Source organism: Nesoenas mayeri (assembly GCF_963082525.1).
Source record: "Nesoenas mayeri genome assembly, chromosome: 6".
Lineage (NCBI taxonomy): Eukaryota > Metazoa > Chordata > Aves > Columbiformes > Columbidae > Nesoenas > Nesoenas mayeri.
Window position 1 is genome coordinate 42478550 of NC_137545.1, and position 17136 is coordinate 42495685.

Sequence of the window (17136 nt, forward strand, 5' to 3'; positions counted from 1 at the left end):
GGTGGGCTATGAAGATACTGAGGAGTCTGAAGCATCTTGAGGAGAGACTGAGAGAACTGGGGCTGTTCAGCCTGGAGAAGAGAAGCTGAGAGAGATCTGATCAATGCTGATAAATATCTCCAGGGTGGGTGTCAAGAGGATGGACCAGACTTTGTTCAGTGGTGCCCAATGCCAGGGTGAGAGGCAGTGGGCACGGAATAAAACACAGGAGGTTCCATCTGAATATGAGGAGAATCTTCTTTGCTGGGAGGTGCCAGAGCCTGGCCCAGGCTGCCCAGAGCAGGTGTGGAGTCTCCTTCTCAGAGACATTCAAACCCACCTGGACCGATCCCGTGTGGTCTGCTCTGGTGACTCTGCGTTAGCAGGTGGGTTGGACTGGAGAATCTCCAGAGGTCCCTTCAACCCCAACCAGACTGGGATCCTGTCAGCGGTGTGACAGATGTCCCGGTGCCAGGCCTTGGCATCAGAGTGCTCATGAGCTTTGTCAGGAGCAAGAAAACATTGTACACCTACTGCTGCACAGCAGAGGTTCAAACTCAAATGGCTAAAGCATGGGTGTGGACACAGGGATGTGCTTGTAGGTGAAGTTTATTATAAGAAGGTCTTTGCTCTCATCAGTGCTGAAGAGTGACAGGCACATGGGTGTTTTAGCAGAAGGTTCCTTGCTGCTCTAGTGCAGCAGTAAGACTCTCAACTCCCTTTCCCCACAGCTCTCCCTGCAGTGTCTCTCCGAGCTGTAGGTGGAAGAACACGTGTGTGTGTCCGCGTATAGGATGTAGCCAGGCATTCCTCTCTTCACGGTAAGCCAGGAGTGATGAAGAGTATCTTCCTCATTGGTACAATAGTCATCTCTGTAAAATCTTTTTGAGTAGGCCCAGAGTCCTCCACCCTTTCCTTTTCGTTTGATTTGATTGTGTCCGTGGTCATGAGCACATCTTCCTCTGTATCTCCTGACTCAGAAGTTACGAGTGTTATCAGAACTGGAGAGCAGAGCCTTCCAATGGCTGCTGGCGAGTGGGCAGCACCAAACCATTTTCCATCCTCTCATCTTTCCCCCTTTCTGCTCTCCCACTCATGCAGAAGGAGCAGCTGCAGTATTCCCTTTCAGCCAGAAGGGAAGACAAGCAGACAGCTGTCACGCCATGAATCAGATGTTAAACTGCGGTTTGGAGGGGAAGATTTTAGCTTTATTTCCCATTTGCAGAACAAAGAGCATCTGTTTTTGACACTTGCAGTTTTATGCTGACCTGGGAGTTTGACTTGCAATTTCAGATTCCATGTAGGGAAACTGGATTCAAATAGCCAATGTGAGATATTCTCCTTACATTTTTTCATTGTTTAGGTCACTGTGAAGTTAAATCCAAATTATACACAAAAGAACAGAATGCTTAAGTGAGGGTGAGAAGTAGTATGTGTGATTCTCTTCAGTCCTGTGAATGGTATGACTAGAAGCACTGTAAGCAGACAGACTGGTTATTAGTTTTATTGCTTTTTGTGGCATTTGAAGACAGCAAGCACTGAAGAATGAACAGACTTTGGCTTGAAAATTGTTCGTGTGTGCTGCAGTAGTGGGGGATAGAATGGTTTCTTGGACATGCTGGGGATCGAGAGAGCCAAAAGTGAGTCACATGGACGGCTGCAGACATCACATTTAATTGTGTAATAATACTACAGCGAGCACAATTGGAGCAGGCTCGCTGACCTCACAGCTGAAAGCGCTATTTAAGATCTGGCTTCCAGATGTTCCAATAGGATCTAGCCAGCTGCTAGCAGAGGTTACCCTGAGCAGTTTAAGAGGCAGTATTTACAGCCTAATCGTTCGGAAGAGATGATCGCACTCATTTTCTTTTCTGCTCTGCTATGGGACAAGGCTCAGACATGGGGATTCAAGGACGGAGTGCTGCATAACTCGATTTGGTTAGGTAAGAAATAATTTAATTGTGAATATTTTGCTGCAAAAGTAACTGTGTTTCTTTAACAGCATAAAGATGAGCACCTAGCAATACAAGAATGAGCCCTGCATTAATATTAGCAAAATCCTGCATTGAAATCGGTGATCGTTTTGTCTGAGTAGTGATTGTAAGTTTTGTCCTTATGAGGTTACTATTTTTATTATTCCTCTGGAGTGCAGGAAAAAGTAGTTATGGAATATTTCATTGGAATGTATTTTCCTACAGCATGAGGTAAAGTGAAAACAGCATTAAATAATAGTTGCTTCTAATGAAGGAAAACAAGTATGAAAAGAAACATTTGCCAAAGGAATGAATTACTTTCTGCATGAACATACTTCAGATGCCTGGGGTCCTACATATGAAACTAAATGATCTGGAAATAATAGCGATAATATTTCCTGGGTTTCTGAGAGAGTACAGAAATGTATATATTTTGGCCGTTGGTTTGTTCACATCATTAAACAGTGGAGACAAGATTCCAAAAGGGCTAGAAAAAATGCTGTGGGAATAGTTTCTTATACATCAAGTGGGTTTAAATAGCTCTTAGAGTCCTTTTATAGATCTCTATAATTATCCAAGGCAACAGAAAAGCATATTCAGAATATAGTCACATAAAGGATGCTGAAACAAAAACATGCACCGAGTGCTCCGTTTTTTAGAGAAACACTTAAAACTACTTTATCCTCTCTAGAACGCTGCCTGTTTCTTTAAGGGTTATAAGGAATTCCTGTAGCCGGTACACGTTTCTGTTTTGCTCAGCTGTTTCACGAGGGATTGGGGCCACACTTGAGTAGCTGGTGCAGCCACCACGTGGCTCCAGCCCCTTCTCAGAGGACCGCGTGTAAATGAACAGGAACATAAATGAGAAAGAGAAGCAACCTGTATTGTTTTCCATTTGACTGCACGTTTTTAATGACTTCTTTTTCCTTCTAAACTCGGAACGCACCGGCTGTGTCCCGGGGCTGCTGCAGGTGCTCAGGTAGGGGAGAGCTCGGGGGGACAACAGCTTGGCGGCTCCTGCACCACCTCAATGGGCTGCTGTTCAAAAATAAGGATGACAGAGAGGAGGTTTGTGTGGATTTGAATTGAACACAGGCTGTGATGGGCATTCTCAGCCATACTGAGAGCTCGGGCACACACCGTGCTGCTTGTGCTCCTGGCCAGAGAATGGGTCCCGGGCGGTTTATTTGCAAGTATTGCAGTAGCCACACAACTGCTGCATCCAGCCACCCTGCATGTAGCCTTTAATGGCTACTACAACAGAAATGTGAATTCGTGATAGCAGTGATCCTTGATGCAGTTTTATGTGTCAACTTGAAGAAAAAGATTTCTAACTCTTTAAAATGAAGACAGAGTGGTCACTGGAATGCATAATAACACCATGTTTTGCTACACCTTTAGCATTTACTATGAGAGTAAATAAAAATAATTCGTGCGATAAAAACTGATGACTTGTTCTAAATAAAAAACCACGTGCAAAATCTGGAAGGCCAGTGTGCAACTTTGAAACAGCCACTCTGCTTTCTGCTCCCTGTCGAAGCTCCTTTGGCAATGCACCATCTAGTGTAACCACAGCCATAACACTGCTGAAACAAACCTCTCAATGCAGCTGATTGAATTACCAGTGGAATTCAGTGACGTTATATATGAATGAAGAAAAATTGGGCAAACTCCCAGCCATCCAATTTATGCATCTTTGGTTTGTTTGGGTTTTTTTTAATAAATAAACGAATAAAACCTGGGAATGCGCAGGGACATCTCAGCTTTGCTTATGTCCTCTTCTGCTGATAAAGCCCTATCAAGACCAAATTGAAAAAGAAGGGAGTGCCAGATCTTGGTGCCACAAAGGAGGATTCCCAGGACAGCTGCTGCCCTCTTGGTGTTCAGAATTTCATCCCTGTTCGTGCTCTGTGTGTCTGTGCAGTTTAGGGGCCATAACTGCCCCATTTGCTGGAATACTCTGAGTCTGACCATGTGCCTTAGCATAGGCCCTTGCCAGCAACTCTGCATGACCACCCTCTGCTTAAAAGTTAAATATTCATTTTTATTTAGCCTTTGGTGTTTGTATCGTGCATATTGAGGGCACTTTATTAGGCCAAATTTCATGCTGCTTGTGTTTGTGCAGAAAGGTTGGCTGCGTTTTACCATCTCCTGCTGCTGTGGGTGAGTACAGGGTCACTGTCCTCGCAGGGTCCTTCTGTCTCTTGACATCAAGGAGAGGTTTTAAGATGTGTGAGTTGGAAGAAACGTGTCCTGTCAGCCACGTAACCTGTGATCTTTTGAGTAAGAACCAGAGGAGAAAAGGGGGTGGAAAAATCCCTGAGAGAACACTCCCAGCATGCAGGTTTGCAGGCAAAGAAAGAATGAGCTTTGCTGAAAGTTCTCACTGTTGTCCAGGAAGAGATTTTGGAGAGGTCTCACCAGAAGAGCAGCCCCCGTCAGAGGGGATGCCCAGCTCAAGCTGGGACATATACTTTGCAATGCTGGCCCCGTGGTATATGGACCATATATTTTTCCAGCAGCCGGCATCTGCTTGCGCCTGCAAGTCAAAACAACATTTCATGCAGGTTTATCTCCATGGCCATGATATCACCTCCATAAAGACACAGTAATTTGTGTGTGTGTGTTTATGTGTCACTGTGAATATGTTTATATATGTAGATACATACACATCAATATACAAATGAATATGAATAGTTAATAAGTACAATGCTTTGACCTAGGTCTGTTTTGGCGGGTGCAGTTTATCTTTCTGCACAGCCCCTAATGTAATTAAGAAGGAGGGGAAAAAGATGCCTGTGAAATATCTGATCAGTTAATTAGAATATACTTATGGGGAACACTGTACTGTTAAATTGTGACACAGCGGACCAGCAGCAAATCTCCAAGCCTGGTGGAGCACACGTGTGGGTCTGTGTTTCCAAAGCTGCTCTCAGGATAGCACCACCCGCCAAGACCTTGCAGGAGGACTCGGCGGCGCTGGTCATAGAGCAGCCTGCGCAGAAACGGTGACGAGCAGATCTTTCCAGCAATATTCTGAAAAAGCGATGCCTGTCCATACTGACATTTTTAGCATCAATAAGTGGGGGTAGATACTTTTAGAGAGATAAGATTTGAAAACAATATTGCCAGGTGAAAATATCAGGAGAACATCTAGAAGTAGTTTTTTCTGTCAGCTCGGAGTGCTGAGCCTGAGCAGCAGCATTTTCCCCCAAATCCCGAGTGGTGCATCCAGCAGCAGGTCCAGGGAAGGAGCAGGGTGGGTCTTGCAAAAGTGGCTGCCAGAACGGTGGGGGCTTTGGCCAGGAAACGTCATTAACACTCAGCTTTAAGGCTGCTCTTGCTTTGGCTGGGACTGGTCACCTTTGCGAAGGTGACAAACGGGAGAATTGAGCTGCCTCGTACTCTTTGGGTGTAAGGGGCGCAGATCAGCTAATCCCAAGGGCTACATTTTGTGGTTTTCAATTCACCTTTCTGTTCGCTTCCCCGTGAGCTGTGACATGGATAATGTCACATCCAGACTGTCCCCTGGGTGGGCGATGAGGCTACAGCTCTTTCTGTAGGACTCAGATTTTCAATTCACGCATACTGAATCCAACACAATCATGCTATAAAGAAGCCGTGAGTGGATTTATCACATTAGCCATCATAGACTATTACATGAACAAAAAATAATACTTCCCTCAAATAAATATTTAATTAAGATAGATTATTATTTTCTTAATATAGCATACCATTATACCGCAGTTGTTGTGACTCCATTGCAATGGAACGGGCTTCTTCAGAAGCATTTTTGCGGGGAACAGATGTTATCCCATGCCAGCAACATCCCCAGCGATGTCCCAGAAGGCAGCTCTCGGTCTTCTGAGACCACTGTCAGCAGCATCATTCGCTTCACTGGGCACCACGCCAGTGACTGTGGGTCCAAAAGCTACATTGGCAAACGTCATTCTGAGTCTAATAAGGGTTCTCACCATGGCTAACCACAATTCAGTGGTGACCGCGCTTTTTACAGAAATATCCTCCCCTCGCCAAAACTACTGACTCGAAGTTTGTCCCTAGAAAAGATATTCTTGTTTTCCCATGGTGCAAATAGCTACTGGAAAAATGCTTCCTGTTTTGCGCCTTTTTTCAGTCCTGTTGACTAGTGATAGCTACAGGCAGCCATTCCTCTCAGATTACACAAAATGTGAAAAATCTAAACAAAAACGCCATTCGGATTGGATACGCAGTTAGGTTCCGAGATAGATTTCCATACATATGGCATCAGACAAGTGAAATATGAAAAGATTGTAAAACTTGGGTAGTACTGACAGTTTCTAGGTTTCCTTGGAAAGCTGCTTTACAGTCTACTTGCAACTGTAAAGGGAAAAAATAATGAAGAAAGTGTATTCATTTTCTGTGCAGCAAAAACATCAGCCAGTGTTGTTCTGGTCCTGCCCTTTGTGACACAAGCTCAGATATTTTTATTTCACATTTTTATTCCCTTCCATTCCTGCTTCTCCTCTACCCAAGTAGCTCTGATTTAACTTCTCTGGAGAGTCAAAACAAAGCTCTGATTCATCTGACAAAGGCGCTCGGGGCTCCATCCAAGAAGCTGAGCTGTGATAGCGATCCAGGAGGAGCTTCCCCGCAGCCAGCGAGGACGCGCGGAGCTGCTGATGCTGACACCAGCCACGGTTCCCATAACTACTGCCTGCCCAGCGCTCCTTGGGGAGCCCTTCCCTGCCTCTGCTGATCTGCTGTTGTTCAAAACTTCTCCCAAACAAAAACATACCTTTGGGTTGCAAAAACATGCCCTTGGGCTGCAAGCGACATATTTTCCTGGCGTTTTCCAGCTACTAGCTCAATGTTTTGTTTTTCTTCCCACCTGGAGAGTAGCCTGAAGTGCTGGAGAGCACCCTGAAAGGTGAGACAGCTGAAATACAATACTGAAATAACTTATTGTTTTGGTCCCACAGAACGAGCAGCTGGGGTGTATCACAGGGAGTCTCGCTCCGGCAAGTACCGGCTCACCTACGCAGAAGCAAAAGCGGTTTGTGAATACGAGGGAGGACACCTGGCCACCTATCAGCAGCTGGAGGCAGCCAGAAAAATAGGTCAGCAAAAAGCCACAGCCGTTTGCTTTTCACCTCGCTCATTCATAACTCCTATTTTCATGAATGTTATGAACTCTGAGACTGTGAGATTTGTAAACTCCCTGGGTTTTTGCCCAAGTCACAGGTAATTTTGTCCCTCGGTAACAGAGCAACATCTGCACACAGGGCTGCGCATTCCCCGGAGCTCTGGGTGCTGCGCAGTCCCAGAACCAGTAACACCAGTGGAGAACCACCTGGCCGGGCTGGGAAGCAATGGTGCCTCCCCAGCTCCAGCCCCTAGGGGCTGCAGCAGAAGGTGTTTATCACCAGGGAGCTTCTATAATAAATATGCTTTGCTATTTTTCATATCAAGATGTTTTCAAAATGTTTATTCCAGCCATATTTGCTCTGAGAATGAGCGTTGTGCTTGGAGTGAAAAGCAGAGCTGAGCTCTACTGTATTTCTGCCTGATTCCTAATCAGAAATTATTAATTCATTCAGAGCGTTAGGAAAACAATGGAAAATATCCTCCACTTGCGAAGTTTGCGGGCTGCGCCGCTGAGTCACGAGCTGGCGCTCGGCACCAGCACACATGTAAAAAGGGCACTTTTGTCTTTCTGAGTAGCTCATAGTCCTGGGACGCCACAAATATGTTCCAGTTTGTCTCAGTGAAAACATTGAATCGGTCTCTAGCAGACGGTGAATAACATTGCATTCTTTGGCTATTGTTTTTAAGTTCTCAGCCACAAAATGCATTTACAGGATCTTTTTGTTTGGCGAGAAATACTTGAGGCAATTCAGGTATTTAAATTTAAACTGAAAGTATTTTATGTAAATACTTTGTTTTCTTAGCTTCTTCTCTACGTTGTATTTTGCTCACTCTCAGAACTTAATGCTGCAAACTCTTGATATGTGATTGAATCAATTTATATGACTTCAAAAGAGAAACAAAGAACACACTTTTCTAACTCATCCATTGTATAATTTGATTACAAATGCTGGTATAGCACTTAAAACTCACTGCCTGGGAAACAATATAGTCCATCTGCATTTTTTTTCAAATGAAGAGCCAATAATCATGCTGTGGAGAGTACAAAGCTATTTTCTATTCTGTATTTAAAATTAACCTCTCAAAGTATTGTTCTTTCCTGTACTCCAATTTCTATCAGGCCAATTACAACCAAGTCATTGATCAGCATAAGGCTTTACTTGAAGAAAAGCAGTTTTTCCTGCCTAGGATTGATGTATCATGTCCGTGTCTCATTTTCTGCCTGTTGCAGGTTTCCACGTGTGCGCTGCGGGCTGGATGGCGAAGGGCAGGGTTGGTTATCCCATAGTAAAAGCCGGAGCCAACTGTGGATTTGGAAAAACTGGTATTGTCGATTACGGGATCCGCCTCAACAGAAGCGAGAGATGGGATGCCTACTGCTACAACCCCAACGGTGTGTTCACAAACAACCCATTGCGCTTCGGCTCTAAGATCAGGACAACAGGCCGTGCTCTGTGGCCGCTTGGCATGAGTTTGCTTCTCTAGCACAAACACGCTGGCCAAGAAGGGGGGTGTGTGGATACAAATGTATTTGGAGCCTTGCGCCAAGCCCCCTCTGCTGGTACCTATAGCAGATCTGGAAGCCCCCTCTGCTGGTACCTATAGCAGATCTGGAAGCCCCCTCTGCTGGTACCTATAGCAGATCTGGCTTGCTCAGAGCTCCGTGTCTCTGCTCTGCGTCGCACCACATAGAGCTGGGCCTAAGCAAAGTCCTTTCTGAAACTAAAAATGTAATGATATGCTGATTTTGACTAAAAATAGTAGGTAATAATTTCAATGTGATGTGCTAATGTCTCGTATTGTGTGTTTACATTTAGATTACAATTTCACTTAAGTTACTAATCTGAGATGTTTAATGTGGGAACCATTTTCCAGATATTTTGCCTTTAAACAGGCTAAATTTAGCATCAACCCTTATTCCTTCTTTCTTGTGCTTGAGATAGAACAACTTTTCAGAATGCATGCCATATCTGGGACTGCAACATCGGGGACATCCAGCTCCCAGCAGTTCCATGTGTGTGTGTATGTGTGTCCCCATGTGTAATTACATGGAGAAAAGTGGATCTCCAAAGCAGATCTGGAGACATGGTTCAAACACGACTGCTAAGATTTCAGATATGGGACGTCTCCTGTATTCACCTCCATTCCCCACGCTGCAGATGACTGAATTATTGACACGGCTGTTTCAGTTTAGCTCAAAATCGCTTCACCTAGCAGGAAAGACAGAAAAATTAGGCACCAAGAAGAAAAGCAAAGCCTAACTTTGTGCACTGCTTGGCTCTCCAGCTGCTCCAAGTGTCCTACCCTGCCTGGCAGAGCCAAAAATCAGAGTTGTCCGTGACGTCTGTACAGCTGTGCACATTTTGTTTGTGCTTGTTTATGTGAGCTGGGCAGTTGTTAATCAAATAGCTCTGTGGGGTGGGGGACGTTCCCAGATGTTCAGCGTACAAAGAAAACTGCATGAGAGGCTACTGCTTTCGTTATTACTGCGTGTAAACTGTCAGCACGACTTTCTCCTTTGTCAGCCTCCTCCTCTGCGCTCAGAGGTGGTTATTTTCCAAATGTGCTGCTTGGGTAGAGAAGAAAAGGAAACCAGAGCTGCCAATGCTCAGCAGGGCTCGAGTCTCTCCCATTAAAGGGATATATATTCTCTAGGATGCTCAAAATGTCAAGAGGAACTTGTGCAACTGTTCACGTGTTTGAAATGCATGTTCAATGTAGGAATGATCTGGAAATACAGAACTCATGGACAATGTACAGACTATGAGGGTTAATCACACATCTCTTGTGAGTAGCGAGTGCTTAAATACATGAAAAGTGCTGTCGTGCTGGGTGTTCCTGTGTGATTTCCTACAGATCTGCTGGGCCCAAGTGCACAAAGATTTAAACTGTAGCCATATCTGGAATGAATACTTAAACTCTGATGTTGTTATTTTTCTCTTAGGAAAAGAATGTGGTGGAGTCTTCACAGATTCAAAACATGTTTTTAAGTCACCAGGCTACCCGAATGAGTATGAAAATGATCAAATTTGCTACTGGCATATTAGAGTAAAGTATGGACAACGTATTCATCTACAGTTTCTAGAGTTTGATGTTGAAGACGACACTGCTTGTATGGCCGATTTCTTGGAAATCTACGATAGCTATGATGACATCAATGGCTTTGTGGGCAGGTAAAGCAATTCCAGCTTTATTATGCAAATAATCAAGTTATTTTTTTTTCCCCAGAACATTACTTGAGAAAATCACTGTGTTACCTTGTCCAATTAGCACCTCTGATATGCCCATAGTACTTGTAGCAATAGTATCTGACTTATCTTTCCTGGCAATTTACTGTCATTAACACAAGCCTATAAGGGGTTTCAGAAGATTGTGCTTTGCCGGTTTCTGCTTTAAATTACATGAAAGAAAGCTGCAAGACTTTTCAGTTAGCTGCTTATCTCAATTCTCTATCATTTTAAAGGAAGAACTCTTGCCAGTTCCTGCCACTTTTCACATCCTCTCTACAAATCATGTGTAGTGAGGCAAGGATGCAGTCCATTTGTTCTGCCTTTACAGATAATTTTACATGTTTTTCTTCACTTTGTTCTTTCTTTCTTAGCCTTGGGCCATTGTTCTTTTCCTTGTTAAATTGCTCTTTTTCTTGTTTTGCATCATTTACTTCCTGCATATGTTGAAAAATGTTTCCTGGATTCTTCCCTCCCCTAAACCTTACTGTAAGATAACGACAAAAATCCTTAAGGCGATTGCTTTTAATGTATAGAGGAGAATTACATACACTGAATACCTACAACAATTTAGCCCCAACGGCCTCAGCTCCAAGGGACGAGCCACCCTGAGAGCTGGAGGAGATACATAGATAGATAGATAGATAGATAGATAGATAGATAGATAGACAGATAGATAGATTAGATAGATAGATAGATAGATAGATAGATAGCGAGGGTATGGAATATTTGCTGTGTCAATTAGTCATGACCCTTTTTTTTTTCCAGGTTTTGTGGAGATGAATTACCAGATGATATCATTAGCACAGGTAATATATTTGCACTATTTATGTTAAAAAATCAGGCAAAATCACCTTTTGTCCCTACTTTCTAACAGTATATGGTTAAGATCTCCAAAGACACAATCTCTGCTCTGTGTCGTAAACTGCTGTTCAAAACTGCCAGCGTGCTCTTTCATCAATGCAGTTACTTCTAAATAATGGAAAAGAAAAACAACCCAAAACTCTAGTTAGAAGATAACCAGGGTGCATCCTGCTGGCCTTCTGGAGGTAGGACATCTATGCACATTGAGTTTTCACATAGGCATTTTTATACAGCAGCCCTGTAACCAGTAACCAGGCTCTACCTGTGCACACAATCTTCGTGCACCAATTTGCACCAATTTTTCCCATTTCAAGAGCAAGGAGCACAAGAACACTTCCAAAGCCGGCTATAGACATTATTCCATTTATATATTTAAGCAGCAGGTTGAGGTCTGATCACACGTAAATCAAAGCCACGTTTACCTCTCTTTGCTCAAGTATCACCAAGTCACCGTAGCACAGATGTCACCTGTGCAAGGAAGCAGCCGCGTTCCCTCCCATTCCTGACCCACAGCTGGAATCAGCAAAAAGAGAAGAAAAAAGATGAATTGTGCCATGCCTGAGCTTCCAGTTTACAGGTGGGGACGAGCAGGTGACACTAAGGGGAGGGTGATGGAGCCACCTCACCCCTGTGTCTCCCAGAGATCCCTGAGGCTCTGTGACAGATGTGACATTTGAGTGAAGCTGAGCAGCATTGTAAAGAACAGGATATTTTTTTGTAGTAAGCGCCGGGCACAACAAAACTTTATCACCCTCTAGGCTCTGTGGACAAAGAAAACTGATGCAAACCTGCCTGCTTTTCCATGGGGATAATAGAGCTGATCTATAATCCTCCCAGGCCGCAGCTCAGATGCAGACAGCGCAGGTGGATTGCTCGAAAGATCTCAGAAACAAGAAAGAGCGTTTCAAAAATAACTCTGACATAGCACATATTTATGTGAAAACGTAACCTTTGGGTTTTCTATTTCTTGTCCCAGGCAATGTTATGACCTTGAAGTTTTTGACGGATGCCTCAGTGACTGCTGGTGGGTTTCAGGTTCGATATACGACTATGGACACGGCGTCAAAGTCAAGTGATGGAAGGAACACAACATCCCAAGGGAAAACAAACTTCTTACCTGGAAAATTTGGTATTATGTGAGCAGAACAATGAGACACCCTCATTAAGGAACTTATTTTAAAACACAGTTCAGATACCTGTTTCTTCAGATAAGACATTTTCTTCATACCTTTCTTTTTATTTTCTGCTTTTATATAAGTTTTGTTAATAAAGTATACCAGGAAATAAATTATAAAATATACTTACATGAATAATAGAAGACTATTTTTGAATTACAAGTACTGTAAAAATCTGCAGAACTAATTGTTACCAAAGATTTAAGAATTATTTTTCTATATAAAGTGCTTCTTCTCCTCATTTCTTGCACCATTTGACCAAACCTTTTGTGTGACTGCTTCAATTATTTTTAAATTTATGCTGTTCTACCTTATTTTCCTTTAGAGTAAGCTTTTTTTTAAGATACATAAATTCATGTTGTGGATGGCCCAGCAGCCACCCATGTAATTGTCTGAAGTCAGAAGATTGGGAAGCAGCACGAACAGCACAGAATCAATTATATTATCATCGTAACTTTGTTGTGAGAGGAATCACAAACTACTCAGTGAATTTTGCCACGGTTTCCTCATCGAGAAAAAAAAGATGTTCAAGTCCTTTCACTTCTCCGATTTCACTTAGTAATAAATGAAATGAAAGACTTGATAATAAAACTGGTGAGATGAAGCATCAGAAGAAATTGCTAACCGAGTAGCAGCAAAGCCGTTCAGAAGATACCGTCAAGATGCTGTATGTTGTTTACACGGGTTTTAAAAAGACTGTACTATTGTGAATTGATGAACATAAATCATTCTCTGTATGTTTTTTGCTTCGGTTTAAATTCCTCAGTCTGAAACAGCATTAAAGCTACCTCTGTTTTAATTGTACCCTGAGTTTCCAATGAATTATTCTTATTTCTTGAGAAAGAAAGAAGTTTGTATCATTGGCTTCAATGGGATCAAGCTGCACCAAGAATCTACTGATATTTTTTAATCCTCCTGCCTGGTGGATGGAATAAACCTGTTCACAACCTCCTGTCATTCCAGTTCTCCAAAATAATCAAAAGTCTTTATTAATAATAAGAAAAGTGCATAAAGAGAATCCTTAACATTTTATTTATGACCTAGGATGTGTTTTGTTGTCTTGGGGTGGGTTTTTTTGTTGTGTTTTTGATGGAGAAGCAACAGGTGTTGAATGGATGTGGATCAGAACCAAAGGGTGTACAGGAAAAATCCGCCTGTCCGGAAACCCCCATGGAGCCAGAGGGGCTTTTAACGGTATTGCTCCATTTTATCACCACAGCTCCTACTCGGGGACCCCGTTAAATAGTTACCAATAAAAACCCAACTGGAAATGGCTGCGGGGCGACCCATCACAGCACAGACCCGCATGTGCAGGTCTTGCAGAATTGCAGCTTTCTGCAGGTAGGTTTCTGCGGAGCTGAAGCTCAGCTGTAACCGCTGAGCGGTTTGGGGAGCTCTGGTGATTATTTTCCAGTCACAATTAAATGATTTATAGGGAGCGGGGTCCGCCCGGCTCCCTCAGCGCCGCCGCCTGAGTGACAGGCAGCCCCCGCCCCGCGGCCCCGGCCTCCACCAATCGGAGCCGAGGGGCGGTGCCCGCCGGGGGGCGGGTACGCGCCAGGCGCGGGAAGCGATCCATCGCTCCGCGCTCAGCCGCGCGCGGGGGAAGCACGTGACGCCGCTCGATGTCCTCCGACTCGGCCGCCGGCACCGCCTCCCCGCTCTCCTATTGGCTGAGGCGGCGCAGCCCGGGCTCGCGCGCCGCCAGTGCCGCGGGCCGCCATCTTAGCCCGGGCTCCGGGTTGCGCCCCCCGCAGGACCCCGGCACCCGTCCCGGCACCATGAGCGCTCCCGCCGCCTGCCCCAGCCTCCAGCCCCTGCTGGAGACCCTGGAAGACCCAGCCGCCCCGTCGGGGGAGCTCACGGACGCGTACCTCACCATCGTCAAGTGAGTGCGGGCCGCGGGGGCAGCGTGAGGGGAGTGAGGGGGGGTGGCCCGGCGCTGCCTGAGGGGACGGCGGCCGCGCTCAGCTCGGACGGGGATGCGGGCGATGTGCGGCCCGGCCCGGGGGTTCGGCCCGCGTGTGCCGGGCCCGGGGCAGCGTGAGCCCCCGATGAGTGCAGCGGCGGAGAGAGGAGCGAAGCGTCTGCCCGGCTTGAAATTCAGGAGGGTGGGGGGGCTGGGGCTGCGGGGCCGCTGGCTGGAGATCGGGGGAAGCATGTGGGCCTGGGGGGGGCGGGGAAGGCAGGATGGAGTGAGCGGCGGGTTTTGGTGGCTGCTCATCCGAGAGCAGCTCCCTTGACATTTCCTGGCGAATGTGCGGGTGTGGGAGAAGGAATGTGGAGCTGCTGGCTGCAGCGTCGTGGTTTAACCCCAGCCGACAGCTCAGCCCCGCGCAGCCAGTCGCTCACACCCCCCGTTGGGTGGGGGAGAGAATCGGAAGCTTAAAAGCGAGCAAACTCTTTGGTTGAGATAAAGGCAGTTTAATAAGTAAAGCAAAAGCTGCACGTGCAAGCGAAGCAAAACAAGAGATTCATTCACCACTTGCTCTGGGCAGGCAGGTGTTCAGCCATCCCCGGCCTGCGCCATGTGTGACGGTGACTTGGGAAGGCAAACGCCATCACTCTGAACGTTCCGTCTTCTTCTTGCCCAGCTTTATACGCTGAGCATGGCATATGGTGTGGTATATCACTTTGGTCAGTTGAGGCCAGCTGTCCTGGCTCTGTGTCCTCTCAGCCTCTTAGAATCACAGAATAGTTTGGGTTGAAGGGATGTTCCCAGCTCCCCCAGTGCCCCCCCTGCCATGAGCAGGGACATCTTCACCAGCTCAGGGTGCTCAGAGCCCCGTCCAGCCTGGCCTGGGATGTCTCCAGGGATGGTTCATCCACCCCCTCTCTGGCCAACCTGGGCCAGGCTCTCACCATCCTCAGGGGCCATAATTTCTTCCTCACATCTAGACCTTCTTGTGTACCCCCGTCCTCCTTGTTGTCAGGGAGGTGTGAGAAGCAGAAGTGGCCTTGATGCTGTATAAGCACCGCTCAACAGTAACTAAAACATCCCTATGTTATCTACACTGTTTCCAGCACAAGGTTTCTACTAATAATTGACAAAAAAAAAAAAAAAAGGCCAAACTTAAAGATCGTATTAAACAACAGCTTTCTCAGGTTGTCTTCTGGATGGTTGCATTTAATGATTGCTTTTTGCTATGTGAAATTGATTGTTAATGTTTTATAGGATAAATTTAGCTCTTCTGTCTGATGTTGTTGAGATATATGCAAAGTCATCACTGCAAGTTGTCAAACCAGAGTTTTCCCAGAGGTGGGAGTCTGCATTCCAGACCTGCTTCTGAGGAATGTGCTTTTCAAGCTCATATATTTTTGTGGAAAGTTTATCTCATTTTCAGCAGTCATTTAAAGTTTACATATTCACTTCTAATGTTTTTCTATAAGTTGACCAAAAAATGAAAGGCCTTTTATTTTTTTTATGCTCCATAAGCACAAAATGGGTCATTAGTCACATCACTTTTTCCACTATACTAGGAGGCCTGTACTTTATAACACAATATTTTATTGATTTGTCAGACTAACTGGTGACTGGGATTTTTGCTCTTTTCCTTAACTTCTTCAGTGTTGTGTTTTAGCTTTCTAAGGAAAGAAATGGTTCTATACTGGCTGATGAATTGTGTATTAGAAGTTTGAAATTATGTCGATTGTAATGTGTTTGACCTGTGAATATTGCTTCTTTTCCCTTCTGCTCTCCGAAGTCGCTTGACTGGTGAGGAAGGCAAAGAATTCACTGCAGATGTCAAAAGACACTTTCCTCAGCTTTGCAAAGTGTTTAAGGTACGTCTTTTCCATTGAGCTTTTTACACTTCCGTGAACAGCGTTTAAGTGGTCAAGGTCAGTGGCCATTGTAAGGCTTGAATTTGAGTTCATTTAATAAGAATTCAAGTTAGTGACATCGCAGTTAGGGTTTGTTGGCAAAATACATTTTCCATGTTATTAGAAATCACTACAGAAACAATAAAATACAGGCTCTTGGATGTGTTCAGTCAGTATTATGCAGTCAAATCTGAGCTTCCAGCCAGAAGATACAGTGTATCCCATCTGCCTTTAGAAGCACTTTGGGATATCAGTAAATGTCAAATTTTTTTTGGAAGATTATTATAAAGACTGTTCTTGACCATCTTTTTTCCTTTCTGTTTTAGTTGTTTAAAAACAATGGGAGACTCAATTGAAAGTACAGAACAAGTGAAGAAGTAATGAACTTTGGATGTTTAGAACTTATTTCAGTAAAGATTAATTCTAAATTGTTTTATTAGTTTGCAGTGTATTATAATGAGGGGCTGACCTACGTGGGTGCATTTTTCATCAGTTTGCTTTTGACAGCTCTCTCTTCATGGAAGAGCGGTGTTGGTGTTCTCACAATACTTCACAGCTACTTCTGCAAACTGAGACTTTATGTATATTTTTTTCAGGCACACATTTCTAGTCAACACTCAGAGCTAAGTAATGCGGCATTACAGGCATTAGGATTCTGCGTTTTCAATTCTAAGATTACATCTGAGTTATCTGGTAAGCAAACAGATTTCAGTGTGGATGCTGGTAATGTGTGTATGTATATATATATACATCAGAGTTTCTTTGTTAACATGTGCTTCGATTTTAACAAAATTTACAGTTTCCAAGTGGTGCAGTGGTTTTGTCTCTAGTATCAGCACTGTCATCAGTTCACTAATTTTCGTCTTGTACAAAAAACCTATATTTTTCATGCTCTTCGGCTAATACTGTTTTTCTAATTTCATTAAATGCTTTGACAGCAGTTAGGGACTGTAATTAGTTTTGTGGGTC

At 44.4% G+C, this 17136-nt stretch overlaps 2 protein-coding genes across 2 annotated transcripts in view; both read left to right on the plus strand.

The window, feature by feature from the left end:
* Nucleotides 1–1724: 1724 nt before the first annotated feature.
* On the plus strand, nucleotides 1725–12310 carry TNFAIP6 (TNF alpha induced protein 6; the record flags this gene model as incomplete). The annotated part of the gene is made up of 6 exons (XM_080346903.1): nucleotides 1725–1922; nucleotides 6914–7051; nucleotides 8311–8472; nucleotides 10024–10252; nucleotides 11075–11115; nucleotides 12147–12310. The coding sequence occupies exons 1-6, from the start codon at nucleotides 1829–1831 to the stop codon at nucleotides 12308–12310; spliced, it is 828 nt and encodes a 275-aa protein (XP_080203029.1). The 5' UTR covers nucleotides 1725–1828.
* A 1816-nt stretch (nucleotides 12311–14126) lies between these two features.
* The window catches only part of RIF1 (replication timing regulatory factor 1), a gene marked incomplete at its 5' end in the record, with an annotated part of 30593 nt that continues 27583 nt past the window's right edge, over nucleotides 14127–17136 (plus strand). The window contains 3 exons of the mRNA XM_080347030.1: nucleotides 14127–14233; nucleotides 16050–16128; nucleotides 16764–16860. Coding sequence (XP_080203156.1) covers nucleotides 14127–14233; nucleotides 16050–16128; nucleotides 16764–16860 — 283 coding nt within the window. The remainder of the gene's footprint in view (nucleotides 14234–16049; nucleotides 16129–16763; nucleotides 16861–17136) is intronic.